The following is a 19,622-nucleotide window of genomic DNA, read 5'->3' on the forward strand; positions in this document are numbered from 1 at the left end:
CATCAACTACTTAATAAGAAAAAATATAAACAATTTTTAAGAGTTGTTTATGTTCATTATTAAATAAATACATGCTCAACGAATTATAGAAAATTTAAAAATTAAGAAAAAGCATAAATACATGAATTAAATTACTTCACAGAGTATATTAAAGAAATGGTTTGAAATGCAGAGTACAGGATCTTTCTTTAGACAGTAAATTTGTACAAACCAAAACATGTTCAACTCCCCTCAGAAAAGTTCTGTTCTCCAAACCTGGGAAACGCTCAGACGAGGCAAAGGGAAGGTAAATAAAGCCTTTGTGTTGCTCTGCAAAAAAGGAGTTGGAAACAGCTTCCCTTTTTCTTGTTCAAGCTGTATGCCCTATTTTAAATTACAAAGAATTCTTTACATACTGCCAATAAACCCCCAATCAATTTGACTTTTCTTAAAAACGGTTACAGTTAATTTCTGATTTTTACAAGTATATCTCATGTTATTTTTCAACAAGAGTATGTATTAGTTAGACTGTGGCATTTTTAAGCATGATTGTGTTCAGAGTCCCAAGTCTGTTAAGTGATAACTGGTGCTGTGTTAGATTTAACAATTAATTACCTTCTGAAAGAAGTTACAGTAGTCTCTTCTTAAGATATAGACTGCTACTTCTCTTAACCCTTCCAGGCCATACATGTCAGCCACATTCAGTATCTGACTAAAGTAAACAGATGTTAGTTGATAGTTCTCAAATGTAAATTCAAACCATAACACACAATGATCTCTTGATAATATAGTATGCTCAGAAAAAAATCTGAATTTAACTTTAACTTTCTGCTTTATGTACATAGATCAAAACTGTCAGTACTAACCCAGGATTTGCTTTGTGGCAAGGAAGGAGGAAAAATTTGGAGATGTTTCAAATTTTCCTCATATCTCAGTGACGTATAGAATAAAAGTGCTCTAAAAGCCATAAGAATTTATTTTATGTAGATGAGTGTTTTGCCTGCATGTATTTCTGCATACAACATGCATGCCTGATGCCCTTGAGGGCCAGAAGAGTGCACAGGATCTTCTGAAACTGGGGTTACAATGGGTTGTGAACTTCTGTAAGATCAACAAGTACTCTCAGCCACAGAGCCATCTTTCCAGCCTCACACTTAACGTTTTTTAGATATTCCCCCCAAACAATCAAAATAGAGCAAAATAGACAATAAAAATGAGTCCTCTACTTCACTGACTTTTTGCAAAATAGTTCAACAAAACAGAACCCATATAACTTTTATGTTTAAACTTATGTTTAAAAAGTAATACATACCCAGCATTAGCTTTGTCAGGAAAGTCCAAAGTCCCTCCATATATAAAATGCATCAAAACATTCATTTCTGCATGGGTTATACTGCAAGAAGAAAATAACTCTCAAATCCAGAAACAGTTATGGTTTAATTAATATCAATGACACATTCTATTCTCCCATAAACTTAAAGTCTAACCTCTATTCTTCAAATAACATTGTGCAAGTATAACAACTAATTTAAAGTCAGTGGCCAGGCTAGGCATGGTAGTGCACATTTTTAAACCCAGTACTTGGGAGGAAAAGGGAGAGAGATCTCTGAGTTCAAGAACTCTGCCTATGTAGCAAGTTTTCAATCATCTGGGGCTACACAGTGAAACCCTGAATCAAACAATGAAACAAAGGACAGAGAGTTGGCTCAGTGGTTAAGAGCACAGTTGCTCTTGCAGAGGTCCGGCTCAGTTCCCAGCATTTTAAATGTTAGCTTACAATTTTCCTTAACTCCAGTTCTAGGGAGTCCAACACCCTCTCTTGATCTCCACCAAGCACACATGGTACCCACATACACACACACACACACACACACACACACACAAAATACATATGAATATGTATCTATGCAAAACATACACTCTTTCTTTAGCAGGACTCCGGGAGTGCTGCCCAGTGTTTGGCTGTGGATCTCTGCATCTGCTTCCATCAGTTACTGGATAAAGGCTCTCTGATAACAATTAGTGTAGTCACCAGTCTGATTACAGTAGATGGCCAGTTCAGACACCCTCTCCACTATTGCTGGGAGTCTTAACTGGGATTGTCCTTGTGGATTCCTGGGGGGTTTCCCTGGTACCAGGCTGAAATGATTTCTACATAATAGGTGTAAACTGTCTCTCTCACCTACTCCTACTGCATGAGCAAATCAGAGAGACTGCTCAGCAGTATAGGTATTTGCTCTGTAAACCTGGCAATCTGATGTCAATCCCTGCTAAAGAAAGAGGGATTGTAATAGCCAGGGTGGTCAAGGTCATGATAGAGGAACCCACAGAGTCAGCTGATCTGAGCACAAAGGAGCTCATGGACTAACAGTTAGGGAGCCTCCATGGGACTGAAGTCTGCACGTGTGTGACAGTTGTGTAGCTTGGTCTCTTTGTAAGGATCCTAGCAGTGAAATCAGGACCTGGCTGGCTTTTGGGAACCTGTTCCCCATGTTGGATTACCTCACCCAGCCTTGATGGTAAGAATCAATAAACAAGATTCATATTCCATATAATTATGTAAACCTGGGAAGATGTGTAACTTCACTGGTCTTACTTTCACTCATTTCAATTCGTGAATCCACCTCCTGCACCTCAAAGCCTGATGACAAAGTGAATGTGGGGGAAACACAGAAAGTAGGAAGGGGACTTGTTACACATTTGCCGAGGACAAGAGGAACAAAAGTATATGTGATATTTGCCCACTAGTTAAAACTCACCAAACTCACACAAAATTTTAAGATTTGTCACAGGAAAAACACTAGACACATACACTCTTTAAATTATGTTCTTTTGCTGAGGAATCTCTTATAAAGTTTTTTGACCTTGAGCAACAAAAACAATGCCAAAAAGTTGACTCAGTAGGTAAAGCCTGCGCCATACAAGGTGACAACCTGAGTTTGACCCCCCATGGGGGGAGGCCCCCATGGGAGGAAAGAATGGGCTCCTAAAAGTAGTCCTCTAACCTCCACACATATGCTGTGGTGTGTTCATGTATGTGTGTGTGTGTGCGCGCGCGCACACACACACCCACCCACCCACCCACCCACCCCACTACCACCACACTATAAATGTAAAAAAAAGGTTTTAAAAAGTTGAATTATGAATGAAACTAGCATTATTCGTTAATTTGAATTCTCACTGAATTCAGTTTTAATAGGATATATTGACAGTTTTAGAAACAAATGCCTAAACTATATAAAACAGGCCTTGAGCCAAGTTCCAAAATTAACACAAAAGCAACTACCCTTAAGACCATCACACTGAAGAGATCCAGCTTCTGCTAGCCCAACCTCAAAGAAAGAGATCTCATCAGTATGAGAGTTTTTTTGTTTTTAAGATTTTTAAGAATTTTTACTTATGTGTGCTGGTCCCTATGGAGTTCAGAAGAGGACATCAGATTCCTGAAGCTGGAGCTACACACATGTGTGAGCTATCCAACATGGGTGCTGGGAGTTGACAGGAGAACTTTTGTTCTCTCTGGTCCCCTCAAGTGGTTTTTCAACACTGATAATGTCACCAAGATCTATCTTTTTCACTCCTCTTCCTCACTCGACATAAACCTTCCAGCCTGCTATTTAAAATATCAGATAATCAGAATGTACCCATTATGAAGTGACTGTGTCCTCCCCAAACTCAGATGTTGACATTGGAACCTTTAGCATGTGGCAATGAGGCCACTGAAGAGACAGATGAGCTAAAGTTATCCGAGAGGATGGAGCCTAGGCAAGACAGGGTTAGCATTCTTAGAGACACACAGGCAGAAAAGCAGAGAAGCCGAGAGCAGGTATCCATGACCTAAGGAAAGCCTGGGCAGGTGTCAGCTTTGTGACACCTGTGTTATCCCAGCTACTCAATCCCGGTGCTTATGGCACCTGAGTGGATTCACACACGACCTCTATCACTAAATGCTCTCCACTGACTTTTGTTTCAGAAAATGTCATTTGTTGGGCTCTACTGAGCACACAGGAAGAGTGAGTGCTCAGTGTGTCATTTGTAATTGAATCCAGTCATGATCACACTTACTTACCCTTGAAGAGTAACACACTCCTGGGAGCTTTCGGCCCAGTAGCCACTCAGCATGGCAGCGAAATAACCAGACCTGGCACTGAGGATGGCCCTGAAGAAAGAGGAGAGCAGGTGAGCATTCTCGGACTATGCTGTGTGAGGGGAGCTTTTATCCAAATTTTCACTTCACCCTGTTTGAACAATGTCTTATTTATTTTGCTTGTATCCACTGACAGAATTCCTGTAACAAAAATAATAGACATAGGTATTTATATAAACATTTTGCTTATTTAAAACATTAGCTCAAAAGCTAGGCTTGCCAGGTGGTGGTGGTGCCTTTAGTCCCAGCACTCTGGATGCAGAGGTTGGTGGACCTTGATAACTTCTAGGACAGCCTGGTCTACAGAGTGAGTTCCAGGACAGACAGCCAGGACGGTTACTCAGAGAAACATTGTCTTAAAACAAACAAACAAACAAACAAAACCAGCCAGGCTTGATAGCACATACCTGTAATTCTATGGTTCGAAAGCTGAGGCAGGAGGATCAAAATCAACTCGGGCTACCTCCTGAGACCCGTCTCAAAATACAAAACCAACAAACAAGTTAAATAAAACACTAGAACACTTAAATATGTTCTCTGAAAGCTCCTTATAAGACTAAGAACAAAAGTAACCCATTTACAAATGGAGAAACAAGGACCAAAGATGTAGTTTTATCTTTATGTGTATGAATGTTTTGCCTGCATGTATGCCTGTGTCCATGTGAACGTAATGTCTGAGAAGGGGGCATCAGATCATCTGGGACTGAAGTCACAAATGGTTGTGAGCCACCACTGAATGTCTCTCCAGCCCATGGACAGGGACTTTTTAGAGCTCGAAAAAGCACACAATACATAACTCAAGTACATTAGCATATTTACCAAGACAGACATTCTGTGCTATCAGAAGAATCTCCATATGTAACTGAACTAAAACACAAATGTTTTATGACTGCAATGGATTTGAACTACAAATCAGCAATAGAGATATAGTGAAAAACTCCCTAATATTTGTCAGTTAAACACACTCCAAACAATTGGTAAAGATGAACTTTTTAAAAAGTTAGGAAATACATCTTTAAGTTAAAAAATCAAATACAGTGTATCACCAAACCCAATGGCATACAACTTTAATCCCAGCACTCAAGAGAAAGGGAGGTGTCAATCTGTGAGTTCCAGGCCAGCCCAGGCTACACAGTGAGACCTGTCTTAAGAACCAAAACAAACCCCAAGAGCACATCAAAATCTGTGGTACTCAGCTGAAGTACTGCTGAGAGAAAACCTTTAGCTTTTAAATTCTATCTTGGAAAAAAGATGGCTCGTTTGTAAAGTGCTTGGTGTGTCTGAGTATGAATTACCAGCACTCATATTGTCTGGAGAGGTGGCTCAGTGGTACTCTTCCAGAGGACCCAGGTTTGATTCTTACCAACCACACGATGGCTCACAGCTATCTGTGACCTCAGTTCCAGCTTCTCACCAGACATGGTGGAGCACACCTGTAAACCCCAGCACTTAGAGGTGTAGCGAGATGGAGACAGGTAGATTCTAGGGGTTACTGGCCAGCTGGTCTACTTTAAATAAAGTTCCAGATTCAGTGAGAGACCTTGTCTCAAAATACAAGGTGGAGGGCCTACAGGATGGCTCAGTGGGTAAAGGAACTTGTTGTTACACTTGATGTTCTGAGTTGGAATCTCTGGGACCCATATGGTGGAATGAGGGAACTGACTCCCACAGATTGTCTTCTGATCTCTACCAACATTCTACGGCACACATACACACTAACAATAAATATACAGAACCCAAGCATGGAGCACATGCCTATAATCCAAGCACTGGAAAGACAGAGACAGGAAGAGAAGGCAAGGCTGCCAGTCTGGTCTACAGAGAGAATTCCAGCCAAGACTACAGTGCAAGACGGCACAGCAAAAAACCAAACCAAACCAAACAAACAAACAGAAAAGCATAAAGTCTGACAAAGACAGAATCTTTGAAGTATGGCTGAATCCAAAAGAACAGATTTCAAGCATTAGTTTATGAATACTTCCTAAAGCATGGAAAGTCAAATGGCAAGATTTTTAAGATGTTTATAGTACTTCTCCCTTAAACTATATAAAAAGAAGTTTTAAGTTCTTCCCTTGCTCCCTTTTAACTTCAACCCCAGTCCATAGAGATTACTAATGTTAGCAGTGCACTTGCTGGTTAGTCTACAGGGCAAGTTCCAGGACTACAATGATCCCACTGAATTTAAATGTGAGCACTGTTCTATTCCATGTGCTTCATCCCTTTTCCTTTACAGATATCAGTCTCAGCTCTGTGGGTGTTCATCCAACAACTCTTGTGGGGTATTTTTTTTTTTTTTTTTTAATATTAAACTGACTAGTTGGGATTGGCTGCAAACATTTGATGACCCTCCTGCCTCAGCCATTTGAGTGCTGGAAATAGGTGTGCACCAACACACCCAACTCATTGAAAAATTCCTCATGACCAGTATCATGAGAATTCTAGCAGTCCATCTACATGATTTCTCTGGCTGAGCCTAAAAATAAAGACGCATAAACACACAGCATGTGCCCACACTTACACGTGGACATTACAACAGTGTATCCCTTTGACCGCTGACTGTGTAACTCACTACAGCTCCAGTAACAGCACTCTGGAATCTAAACCACACTGATCCCGATGACAGCTTCTCTTAAGACATTCTTACCAGTGACTGGGCATAGTGGGGATGAGAAAGGTGCCTTAGAATCTCTGGGAGACAGGGGCTTTTCTGCTTGGACATTTCCCAAGAGCCCTGTGGGAACTTCCCCAGACATCCACAGCAGCCTAAGGTGCACACAGTCCAACCCCTCATCCAAGGTCAAACCAGCACTGGAGCCCAACCGCCATCAGGGTACTCTGACTTCCTCCCGTTTTCTCTCAAGTTCACTGTGCACATTTCCACAGTCTGATCTGATCCTGTGCATCACAAGATTTGACCTCTCTCAGCATGCTGGCTCTTTCCAGAGAAAGCATTAAAAGCATCTAAAGCTTAAGTGATTGCCTTGACCTTAAAATAGAAACTTAGGAAATATTCTTTTTTAATTAGGACATCTGCCTCTGGTTAAAAGATGATGCCAAGGATGGCATGGCATATTAAGAATCCTTGATGTACCCTTTTTATTTTCCAGCATGTCAAAAACTGTTTTCTTCTTCTGACTAAATTTAATTTCAACTGACAATGCTGCATTCCGGCTCTATTCAGATGCCCTCATCTTGCTGTTGTTCAGTACAATGCTGTTCAGTATTTCCTAATGCTAGATGAACTAGATTCACTATTCCAGGCAGAACAGTGGCCTGGATTACTCAGGAAAGGGCTCTAGAGGAGATGACTTTTAAGTACTCCTGCTTTAAGGGAGGGAGGTGGGAAAAAAGGAGATCTCGCCTTATTTAGTTCCCCAAACCAATTCAGGATCAGCCCCCAGGACAGCACAAACTCTCTCTAATGTCACCATTATGCACACCATTTTGTGACAAATATTCTAGAGAATACCTTTTGATTGTGGCTTCCATGGGTCTAGCCTTTTTAAGTTAAACTGAAAAGTGCAACAAATGTCTGCTGGTACAATAAGGTAAGGCCAAATTCACAGCTGATTAATCAAAACTATCAGGATTTTAAAACAAGCTGCGTACACCAAACACTTCACCTGAGATGAATGTACAAGACGGAGAATGTAGCTCAGTGGCAGGGCTCTGGATCCACAGAACCTCAAGTGCCCTCACTAACCTTTCACTATAAGGTCAACCTTTCTTTAGAAATGGTAATTCACTAATCAGGGCCTCTTTTTTCTTGCAAGAATGAAATATGTATACATCATGATTTCTAGTTCAAATCTCTCTAATTATGAACAAAGGGATTAAACACTGGTGAGTTTATCTGGGTGGACTACCTAGCTATGTCTAGGAAGTGCTCTTTAACCTTTATGCTGTTTGAACTAAACCCAATAGCAATTTTAAGTGCCCCTTCCCTTCCCTAAGTATCTCTTCAAAGCATCCACATGGGATATCACTGTAATGATAACTTTTATAATTTACATATTGTTGGATTATATGGTATTCATTAATTTATGTCACCAAATCTACAAATGGGTATACTGAGAATAAACCCAAGTGATTTTGGAAGGTACAAACTTCAGACAGAAGTAAGGTGTAACAGGAAAAAAAAAAATCTCTTGGGCATGTGTGGTCAGATGAATGTGGCCAGCAAGATTTCCAAAGAGCCCTGGGGAGCTTGAAGTGGAGTTCAGTGAAGAGCCTCCAATCTGAGTCCCTTATTTGTTTCAGGGACTGAGCACCCCTTTTTTACTGTTAGATTCCCCTTTACAACCTCCTAAGGGCTAGTGGGACCAAGGGATTTTACCTCTTTCCTTTTAAGTCTCATGTTGACAACCTACCATTAATAAAGTAATTAAAACTAAGGTGGTAATAACCTCCTTTTGTACAGAATTGTGAAATCTTGTAATTATTTCATTAAGTATATATAATTATATCAAGAAAAGTCATATAAAGACAGGTCATAGCAAATTTGTTCTGTGAAAAGCCAGATAGTAAATATCTTAGGCTTACATGTTCATGCTACACCTTCTTCGCCTTGTCTCAAACCTGTAGTCTGCTAACTCCTGCAGTGGGGGAAGTGTACCAGACAACACCATACTTCTCTAGACATCTAGTGTGTAGATCAATTAACATTTGGTGTCAAAGCATTATCATATGCCAGCCACATGAATGTATGCTTGTGTGATTATCTGACTCAGTACACACAGCCTGTTATTCTATATTCTATACTTACTATAATTATTATTTTATAAATGAAAAAATTGAGATTCAAGAGATTAAAGAACTTCTCCACCGTGAATAAATGCTAAAATGAGAATACAAATTCAGAAAGACCCAACTTACTAAGGCCTACTACTTTTGAAAAAGCTATCAGCAATGGTACCTAAAGATGCACAGATAGTGGCCTGGCCCAGAGTAGTACACTGACCTTGTGATACAGTGCAATTTATTAATCTTAAAGAAAGATTGGACAACATCACACTCCAACAATGAATGTCCAGTATTATAGTACTAAACACTGATAGCAAGAAAATACCAGACGCCTGAGTGACATGAAATAAAACTGCGACTCACTACCTTGCTTTTTAAATAAGGCAATAGAATCTTAATTATGTGACTCAAAATAAGCCAGCTTTAAAAATGTAGCAATCAATTTGTCTGACTAGACTTTAAAATAAATGACATTTTAAAAGGGAGGTCAGCAACAGAGTGTTTGTTGTTTGGAGGTACCCTCAAGGTGACAGGAGGAAATATGAGCAAACATTAATCAGTGAACTTGAGGCAGGAAGCTGGTGATGCTACAGCACTCCATGAGAATCTGTGTGCTGCTTAACGCTGAACATGTCAGAAGGACAGAGCATAAACCAACAAATGAGACCCTAGGAGCCTACCAGACTTACCTTTTATGTCACCTCCTACCCCGAATAAAAAACTATTCACTTCTGATTGGGGTAGAAGTATTGGGGATAAATACAAACAGAGATTAAAAATATGGCCTGTATACAAATATGTGATTTCTGAGCTATTTGCCTCAAATATTTTAATATAATTATATTACTATGAACTAAACAGAAATGTTCAAATTTGAGCTGAGAAGATAACATGATTCAGGATTTCTATCATAATATGCAAACCAAAGCAGGAAACAAGTTAGATTTTAAAACATATCCTTAAGAAGTTGTTTTTCTGTTATTATTACTATTAGGTGGACAAAACAAACCATAAATGGAAACCAGGCCTGTAATAAAGTACAAATCTAACAGTCTAGGGTGTGAAGAGATACCTCAGGGATTAAGAGCACTTGTTGCTCTTCCAGAAGACCCGAGTTCAGTTCCTAGTGCCCACATGGTGGCTCACAAACCTAATATTCTAGCTCCAGCTCCTGGAATGACCTCCTAGCCCATTCCCAGTGCACACAGACAGGCCACACGTAAGCACCAAGGACAAACTGCAAATGGTCACCGCCATGGGTTATGACTCTCCTCTGTAACAAAAACATCTTTAGTAATCCATAAGCAGAACTTTGGTGCCCATGTGGCTTCAAAAAAAGAAAGAAAGGAAGGAAGGAAGGAAGGGAGGAAGGAAGAAAGGAAGGAAGAAGAAAAGAAAAAAAAAACTGGGCACAAAATGAAGTCGAAGTTTAAAAGTGTTGGCAGAAGACAAATGACACAAACACAAGAATGCATGTGCAAAAAAAAAATGCATGTGCACATGTGTACATGTACGTACATACACGGTTTAGGAAATGCATTACCTATGACATGGAAAATATACTACCTCTAATTTCTATTAAGTTCTGTACTCTGGCATAAAAGTCAGATTTCATAAGAATTAGGAAATGCTAAGTGTAGTTATGTGTATCTGCTATCCCAGCAGTCAGGAGACTGAGGTAAGAGAATTTTTAGTTTAAGGGCTATAATGATGATGATATAAATTAAGAAAAATATTTATATATATGTACTATATTTATCAAGTACATGTTTCTAGAGAGGAAACATCAAATTCTGAGTAGTAGTTTCATTCAAACTGCCAACTTAGAGTTACTGTGTTGCTGTTAATTAACTGGCAAGTCAATGGGGTTTCTGAGTTTGGCAGATATTCCTGTATTCTACAACTACTACCAAGGGATACTGAGTTTTGAACATTGCTTCTTGGGCTGAGATGCTTAGTGGATAAAGTGCTTGTCATACAAGGATAATGACTAAAGTTTCTGAATCCCAGAACCAAAGTAAAAGCCAGGCATCTCTAACGGCAGCACTCCCGAGGCAGAGACGGTGATGCCTGGAGACTAGCTACAGCTGGCAAGTTTTGGATTCAGCCAGAAATTCCAACTCAGAGTAGAAAGTGATCAAGGTGACAGCTGATCTCAACATGAGTTTCCACATGCATATGTACACACATGTGCGGAGTACTCACAGACCTGTGCACCCTAACACACACACACACACCTACAAAATCTGCTTTGTCCTCCTTAGGAGTACACAGAGGAACATCTTATCAACCTTCCTGTTTGGGATGTGGAGGGAAGAACTCTGGCCTCTAAGACTTCTGGCTGATTCTAGCCCCATATGAGACTTGGCTGTGTTTTTCCCTCAACTTTCAACAGAGAGAGAGAGAGAGAGAGAGAGAGAGAGAGAGAGAGAGAGAGAGAGAGAGAGAGTGTGTGTGTGTGTGTGTGTGTGTTTCCTTCTTTTAAGTAGATATTAGTTACTTAACTATCTAAAAAGCCTGGCAAAAACAGTGGACTTTAATTTGAACCCTAAAAAGCCTGGGCTATCTAAGTAGTCCAGTCTAAAACAAGATGTTTTTTAAAAGTACAAGGTAACATCAGCTCTCCTAATCAATGCTATTCATGAACATTCTCTATTTCAAATTGCAGAAAATTGAGCCCAAACACATTCAATAAAATATATGCTATTCATGTAGAAATTATATTACTACAATGCCTATAAAATAAAAACTTCATTTAACTACATTTTCTGTGGTAGTGGATTTTAAAACTATTTTAGGCAGAACACTGTCTTCCGATTAAATCTTAGGTTCCTGTGGACTTGAGCAGATTTGCTCAGGATAAAGCACGTGTATGTGTGAGCCTGTAGGCACAAAGCCAGTCTGGTGGCCACCCCTCCTCTTCCAGGTTCTGACCTGAACAGCTACTGCCGGATCCTGGGGTCTGTAGGAACTGTGGCTTGAAAACCGCTGAGACAGCAATGGACACACTATTCTCTGACCCAACACCCCAGCACCAATCAATCAACATCTTTACCTGTGAGCTCTGAAACTCTTCCCATCAACACAGATATCAATATCAGGACAACACTGTTTCACATAAAGCTTCAGTAAGTCTTCCCCCAATTCAGACACAGGTTCCAGGTCATAATTATCTTTAAAAGAGAGAACAAAAACAGCTCCTTTAATAATATAAACATCACTAAATTTCATTTTCTAATGTTTACTAGTAGTTTTCTTCACAATTATCTTGATTAAAAAATACAGTAAAAAATTGTAAAACATTTATATTTCCTACTTTGAAATATGTATTAATTAAATGTAAACATACCTCAAAATATTGTTGAGTCAAATATATCAATATATGCCAAAGCAAACTTACTTCATGAATAAATGAATTAGCAAGAGAAATTTCTCTTGGACGCTGACGGCTTTCAGGGATCCATCTGTGAAAGGCCTGGTATACAGGGTGGTTCTATTGGAGACACTGGGGCCCCGGATGGGCTAGGAGCAAGTGGAGGTTCTCAAGTCACCTGAAATCAAGTGCCAAACCTTTGCTTCTCTTCCCCTTATCTGTGTAGCTTCACTGTCCTCTACTCACACAGCTAAGGATGACATTCAACTCATGAGTTTCCTGCCTCTACCACCCAGGGCATTTTGCATCCCAGCCCTCCTTTTCCTCTTCTGCTTCCCAGCTGTGAGGTCAGCAGTCTGTTCTGCCTGAAGTGCTCTACCATTCACACCATTCTCTGTCTGCCAGAGGTACATGAGGCAAGAGAACCTTCTTATTTTGTGTATATGCATGTATGCATGTGGTGTCACCATCCCTGATTTTAAGCTCTACTACAAAGCTAATAAATAAAACCCCCATGGTATTGGCATGAAAACAGACAAGAGGATGAATGGAATGGAATCGAAGATCTAGACATAAATCCACATATCTTTGGACACCTGATCTTTGACAAAGAAGCCAAGATTATACAATGGGAAAAAAGAAAGCATCTTCAACAAATGCTTCTAGTCTAACTGGATGTCAGCATGTAGACAAACACAAATAGATCCATTTCTGTCTCCATGCACAAAACTCAAGTCCAAGTGGACCAAAGGTATCAATATAAAACAAGATACACTGAACCTGATAGAAGAGGAAGCAGGAAATAATCTCAAATGCATCAACACAGGAAACAGGTTCATGAACAGAACACCAATAACACAGACACTAAGACTGACAATCAATAAATGGGAATTCATGAAACTGAAAATTTTCTGTAAGGCAAAGGGCACCATTAAAAGGACAAAACAGCAGCCTATAGAATAAGAAAAGATATTCACCAACCTCACACCCAACAGAGGGTTGATTTCTAAAATATATAAAGAATTCAAGAAACTAGGTATCAACAACTTGAATAATTCAATTAAAAAGTGGGGTTCAGATCTAGCTAAAGAAGTCTCAACAGAAGAATCTCAAATGGCTTAGAAACACTCAAGTAGATATTCAACATCCTTAGCAATCAGGGAAATGCAAATCAAAATGACTCCAAGATTCCATCTTATATCTGTCAGAATAGCTAAGATAAAAAATACAAATGGTGGTTCTTGCTGGAAAGAATGTGAAGCAAAAGGAACACTCCTCCGTAGCTGGTGTGTGTTCAAACTTGTACACCCACTTTGGAAGTCAGTGTGGCAGTTTCTCAGAAAACTGGGAATCAACCTATAAGCCCTTGCTATACTGCTTTTGGACAACACCCACAGGATGCTCAACTGTACCACAAGGACACTTGCTCAATTATATTCAAAGCAGCCAAACCTGGAAACAGCCTACATGTCCTCAACTGAGGAATGTATAAACAAAATGTGGTACATTTACACAATGTAATAACTCAGCAGTAAAAAACAAGAACACTGGGAAATTTTCAGGCAAATGGATGGAAGTAGAAAAAAACCATCCTGAGTGAGGTAACCCAAACTGAGAAAGACAAACCCATGGTATGTACTCACTCATACGTAGATATTAGCAGTAAAATAAAGGACAGCCATGCTACAATCCACAGTCCCAGAGAGGCTAGGTAACAAGGAAAGTTCATGGGGGGGGGCACCTATTTCTCCTTCCCAGGGAGATCTAGAACAGATTTTTGTGAGTGGACTGAGGGCAGGTCAGGATGGGAATGTGAGCAATCAGGTTGGGTGGGTGGGGGAAGTGAAGAGGGAGATTACTGAGACAACTGGAATGGGGGGGGGCATTTCAGGGTCAGGTAAAAACCTGGGCAAAAGAATCTCCTAGGAATCTACAAGGAAGACCCCAGCTTATACTCCTAACAATAACAGATGTATAGTCTCCCATGACCAGACTGGTACCTAGTGCAGTTGTCATCAGAAAGGCATCATCCAGCAACTAATAGAAACAGATGCAAACCCAGAGAAACATTAGGCAGAGTTCAGGGAATCCTGTAGAAGATGGAGAGAAAAGATTGTAGGAGCCTGAGGGGTCAAGGACACCACAAGAAAATTCACAGAATCAATTCACCTGGGTTCACAGGGGCTCACAGAGACTGAATTGGCACCCAAGGGGCCTACATGGCACTGACCTAGTCTCTCTCCATATATGTAACAAGTGTGCATCTTGGTCTTCTTATAGGATTCCTAACAGTGGGAACAGGGGCTGTCTCTGACTCTTTTACTGGCCTTTGGGACTCTAGTCCTCATCCTGGGTTGCCTTGCCCCAGTATACATGAGGAGGTGGTTAATCTTACTGCAACTTGATATACTGCAACATGTTTTATTAACACTCATGGGAGACCTGCTGTTTTCTAAATAGAAGCCACAGAGGAGTGGATTGGGGGGGGGTGGGAGGGAAAAAGGGGATTGGGAAGAGAGGAGGGAGGGGAAACTATGTCCAGGATGTAAATTAATTAATTAATTTTGGAAGGTGTGTGCTAGGAAACAAACTTGGGTCCTCTGCATGAGGTACTCTTAACCATGGAACCATTTCTCTAGTACCAATACTACAAACACATCCAATATTTCATATACATGTAATACTGCACACACATGTAATAGTGCACTCATATCTAATACTACATACATATGCAATACTGCACAACACCTAAGACTACATACACACCTGACAGGCTAAGCAGCAGGCCAGGGGAAATGCTATTTCTACAATTCCTTCAAAAAATGTAAGTCACATAGTTTAATGGAATACGTGAAAAAAATTTGACACAAATAGAAAAGCTAGAAACATAGCAAAAGAAAACCAAGTTAATTTCAAGGTTACATTAAGTATTAGGTATCACAACTTTCATCAGTGTATTCCAATAGTCTATTGCATTTGACTACACTGTAGCAATGGGTATAAAATACATGTATTTGGTCCCAGTCTCCCTAGTTCCTCAAAGAGCTCCTAAGACTCTCAGAATTCCCAGAGTGATAGAAGCATCTTTGCTATTATCCATAAATGAGCCCTTTGTACACCACCTACTTTAGGCTAGCAGGTAAATTAGGGCGCTTCCCCTCGATAACTTCAAGATGGGAGTCTCAAGAAAGACTAAACTCCAACCTTTGGGCACAGCAGGGACTAGAGATCAAGTTATCTGAATGCTGGAGATATGAAAATGCTCTTGGAGTATAACTCAATAATAGTCTTGAGCAATAAAAGCTACCTGAGCAAAGTCCTGCACTCATTCCCTAGCTTTTACACTCATTCCCTAGCTCCACCACCTACAAAAAAGGACTCACAGAGAAAGAAAATGAAGGAGGGGAAGGAGAGAGAAAGGGAGGGAAGGAGGAACGGAAGGAGGGAGGGGAAGGATGAAAGGAAGGAGGGAAAGAAAGAAGGAGGGAGGAGGAGGGGGGGAAGGAAGGAAGGAAAGTAGGAAGGAAGAAAGGAAGGAAGGAAGGAAGGAAGGAAGGAAGGAAGGAAGGAAGGAAGGAGATTTCAAAATAATTCCAGAGGAATGTACTGGCTGCTCCTCCATAGGATTAGAGTTCAGTTCCCAGCACTCATGTCAGGCAGCCTACAAACACCTCTAATTCCAGATCTGACACCCTCTTCTGGCTTCCGAGTGCACACACATAGAGTGCACACACACACACACACACACACACACACAGAGACAGAGAGAGAGAGAGAGAGGATGAGAGAGAGAGCTCCCACACACATAGAAACAAACAAAACCCAGTAATTCTAGAAGTTCCAACAGGAAAACTTGGGTTTGTCAAGCACTACACAATAGCTTGGACACACACAAATGAAGGGGCCTCCAGTCATGTCACAGATCCTCAGTATCTCCAGCATTCATTTGCATACTGCTTACCTCACCTCCCATTAGTGTACTGTGTAGTTAAGGCTAGCATGGTTACATGTACTGATTTGTTTTTCTTCTCAGTATTCCCTAAACTATGCAGTTTAATAACTATTTACACTGTATCAGGAATTCTCAGTAACATAGAAATGTGAGCATACAGAAGGGTGTAAATAGATTGTACCCAAATCTACACCCTGTCACACAGGAGATGTAAGCTTTGGTGTCCTGAGCAAGAGAAGGTTGCGACCAATCCCCTGTGAGTAACAAAACATAAATATCAGTCACAAGCCTTTTGTTGTCTAACTGTTCTACTTTGGACAATCACAGTTACCCTTTCTATCTGACTCTCATAAGCTCCAGTCTCTGCTTGCATCCCTTCCTGTGCCCTAACCCTTCCCATTCCCACTATAAACTGCTTCCAGGCATTCAGTCATATTTGCTCTGTCTGGACAATTCTCTTAAGGTAGCTTTGCTGCATTAATTACTTTTTATCTCCACTTTAGGATTCAACTGAAATGCCCTCCTGGAAGGCCTGACAGCCTAAGTAACTCAGTGAGACATTGCATCACAATCATAAAGAGGCTGGGAATACCACTAGGTGTTAGACTTGATCCCTAGAACAAAACAAAGGAAGTTACCTCCACCATGCAACTTTCTTCAGAAGTGTAAATTCAGGTTAGCATGCTTTGTTTGTATTGTCTCAGCCATCTGCACCTCACTCACCTGGCTCTACCCATCAGATTCAGGGCCAGAACACTGTTTTGTTTACTATCATATGTTTAAATGTACACAAAGTAGGTACACAATTAAAAGACGTGATGAATGACCAGAATGACATCCCAGGAATTAGGAGCAAGTACAAAAGATACAGAGGTGGCAAAACACATTTCTTTGGAGAAAACATCAAGTAATTAACAGGACTATAATTCAGTGTAGAAGGGGGTTACAGGGCTTGCCCTTTGTAATTGAGAAAGAGGTCAGGGGTAGATGAGCCTTCTTCTTACACTCACTGGACACTTTAAAGAACTCCTATGCTGCCTTTCCATGGCTCTCAATCAACACAATGACTAGCTATCAGACAATCTGTCCACTGTCCTGAGTGGCCTTTGTTCCGTATAATCTCTGAGTATAAAGCAACAAAATCAATCCACATGTAACCACTTCTTAGGGTTTTGAGAGACTAAATAAGATTAAACATATAAATGGGCCTACTTCAAAATCAAGTGTATTAATTTATTCATACTTAGTTAGAATTCTAACCAAGATCCAATTAGTTTGGCTGTTACTCCTCACAAAACACTAGTAATAAGATACTACACAGTCATTTGACTTACAGTAAATTCTTAGCATTTCTTAATTCGGTGTTGCTGCTGCTGGTTTTTTTTTTTTTCCCTTATAGCACAATTTCACTGCACAGGAAGGGTAACATGAGTGTCTCATGGATTTGATGGCAGATACCTGGCACAAAGGTGCTACATGAATAATATAAGGTCTACTCTATGATCCAAAGTCCTCAGGTTTCCTGTTGCAATGTCTAATTAGTCTTTTTTTCCCATGAATTAATAATTAACTCTCAATCTGCAAGCATCCTGGCACCAATTTCCACAAACACAGTTACTCATTTTCAAGATGCACTACCATACACACTATAGTATTTACGCACAATGCACTATAGTAATTACATACAATGGACACTATGCACAACTATTTATGTGTTTCTTAACCACTTCACACATATGACTGTGTTACCATTTTTATTAGATCATAATCTTTCTTAAAATGTCTCATAACAAAGTTTTCATGCTATGGCAGCTTTTTATGTTTCACAGAATACATATGCTGTGTTAAAACTAGCTCCCTGCTAAAACTTAAGTGAGGCTGAAGCAGCTGAAAAGAGAATGTGTGCTTAAGTGACCATGATAGTATTTTCTTCCCCCATGCTCATTAAAATAAATAACAACACCTGGATATGGAGCTTTACAAGTGTGCTTTTCTCTACCACATCAGAATATCATTACGTTCCTGGATATGAAGCTTTATAAAAATCCAGCAAAATATCTCACCACTGGGAATAAAACTGCAGCTTCCACCAGTAACATCTGGTGGAATTTCACTCTTCCCAAGGAAACAATCAGACAAATCTTTCCCATACTTCTGAAAGCTAACATCGGGCTTCTTTTCCAGCATTACACTTTCCACTTTCATTTTTTTAAGAATTTCCTCTTCATGGTTTTTTATGCTGTCATTTGATGAATATAGAATCCTAAAAAACAAAATATAAAATATTAGTTAAAATGTATTTGTCTTTTTGTTTGAGAGAGGGTCTCCTGTATCCCAGGGTGACCTTGAACTTTTGATCTCTTAGGAGCTGGGGTTACAGGCACCCATCATCACACTCAGATTATGTGGTGTTGAGGATTGCCTAACATGCATGAGGTCCTACAGATAAACCAACCAACCAACCAACCAAACAAACAAACAGACAGAAAACCAAGACTAGATGGCTTTATTGGTAAATATTACCAAATTTGTAAAGATTAACACCAATCTTTCACAATTTTTTTCCCCAAAAAGTAGAGGAGAAATATGTCCCAACTTGTTCTCCACAGCCAGTGTTACTGGTATAAAAGCAGACAAAGATATCACAGAAAAAGAAAAAAACTGGTCACTGTTCATTATTAGTATAAGAAAAACATTCTCTGATAGGCAGTGGTGGCACATGCCTGTAATCCCAGCACTCTGGAGGGCTGGGGAGCTGACTCAGTGAGTAAGCATGCTTACTGCACAAGCATTAGGACCTGAGTTCAGATTCCCAGGCTTCACACAAAAGCTGAGCAGGCTGCACGTGCCTATAACCAATGTTAGGGGATGGAGACAGGTGCATCCTGGGAGTTTGCTGGCTAGCCAGCTTAGACAAATGGCAAGTTTCTGATTTGGTAAGAAACTTTGTCTCAAGCCGGTAAGTGGAGTGCAGAGGAAAACACTTGATGCCCTCCTCTGGTCCCTGTAGGCAAGGCATAGGTACAAGCACCTGCACATTGACATGCAAGTATGCAGGGCCCTATGTGAAAGCGAGTTGGTCAGGAGGTAGAAGGAGAAAGCTCAGACAAAAGCCTTGTCTGTGACTTCTGAAGAAGGCGATGAGCGAGATGAGGTGGCAACGGATAACGTAGGCAGGTACCTGAGTAAGGGCTGCTCTCCCATCATCTACTACCTGGCCTGGGATGTGTAGGAGAGGGGAGTGTTAAGATGTAAGAACCAGATGGAGAAGAGAAGATATGCTGGTGTGTACAGGGACTCATGATTGGCTGGTGTGCAAATCAAAGGTGTGTTCACAGACACCTCGCTTGCTGCATCTAGGAATTCGCTAACCCTGGAAGGGGCAGTCTCTCCTCTGATATAGTGAAACTCAGTGAGACTCCAGATAC

At 40.4% G+C, this 19,622-nt stretch overlaps 1 protein-coding gene across 1 annotated transcript in view; it reads right to left on the reverse strand.

The window, feature by feature from the left end:
• Positions 1-19,622, reverse strand: part of Btbd8 (BTB domain containing 8) — a 55,686-nt gene that overhangs the window by 26,812 nt on the left and 9,252 nt on the right. Inside the window, exons 3-7 of the mRNA XM_051198388.1 lie at positions 18,258-18,457; positions 11,925-12,042; positions 4,049-4,138; positions 1,292-1,372; positions 595-691 (exon numbers count right to left, since the gene is read on the reverse strand). Of these exons, the coding sequence (XP_051054345.1) occupies positions 595-691; positions 1,292-1,372; positions 4,049-4,138; positions 11,925-12,042; positions 18,258-18,457 (586 nt within the window). The remainder of the gene's footprint in view (positions 1-594; positions 692-1,291; positions 1,373-4,048; positions 4,139-11,924; positions 12,043-18,257; positions 18,458-19,622) is intronic.

This window comes from Phodopus roborovskii, unplaced genomic scaffold (genome assembly GCF_943737965.1).
Source record: "Phodopus roborovskii unplaced genomic scaffold, PHOROB, whole genome shotgun sequence".
NCBI lineage: Eukaryota > Metazoa > Chordata > Mammalia > Rodentia > Cricetidae > Phodopus > Phodopus roborovskii.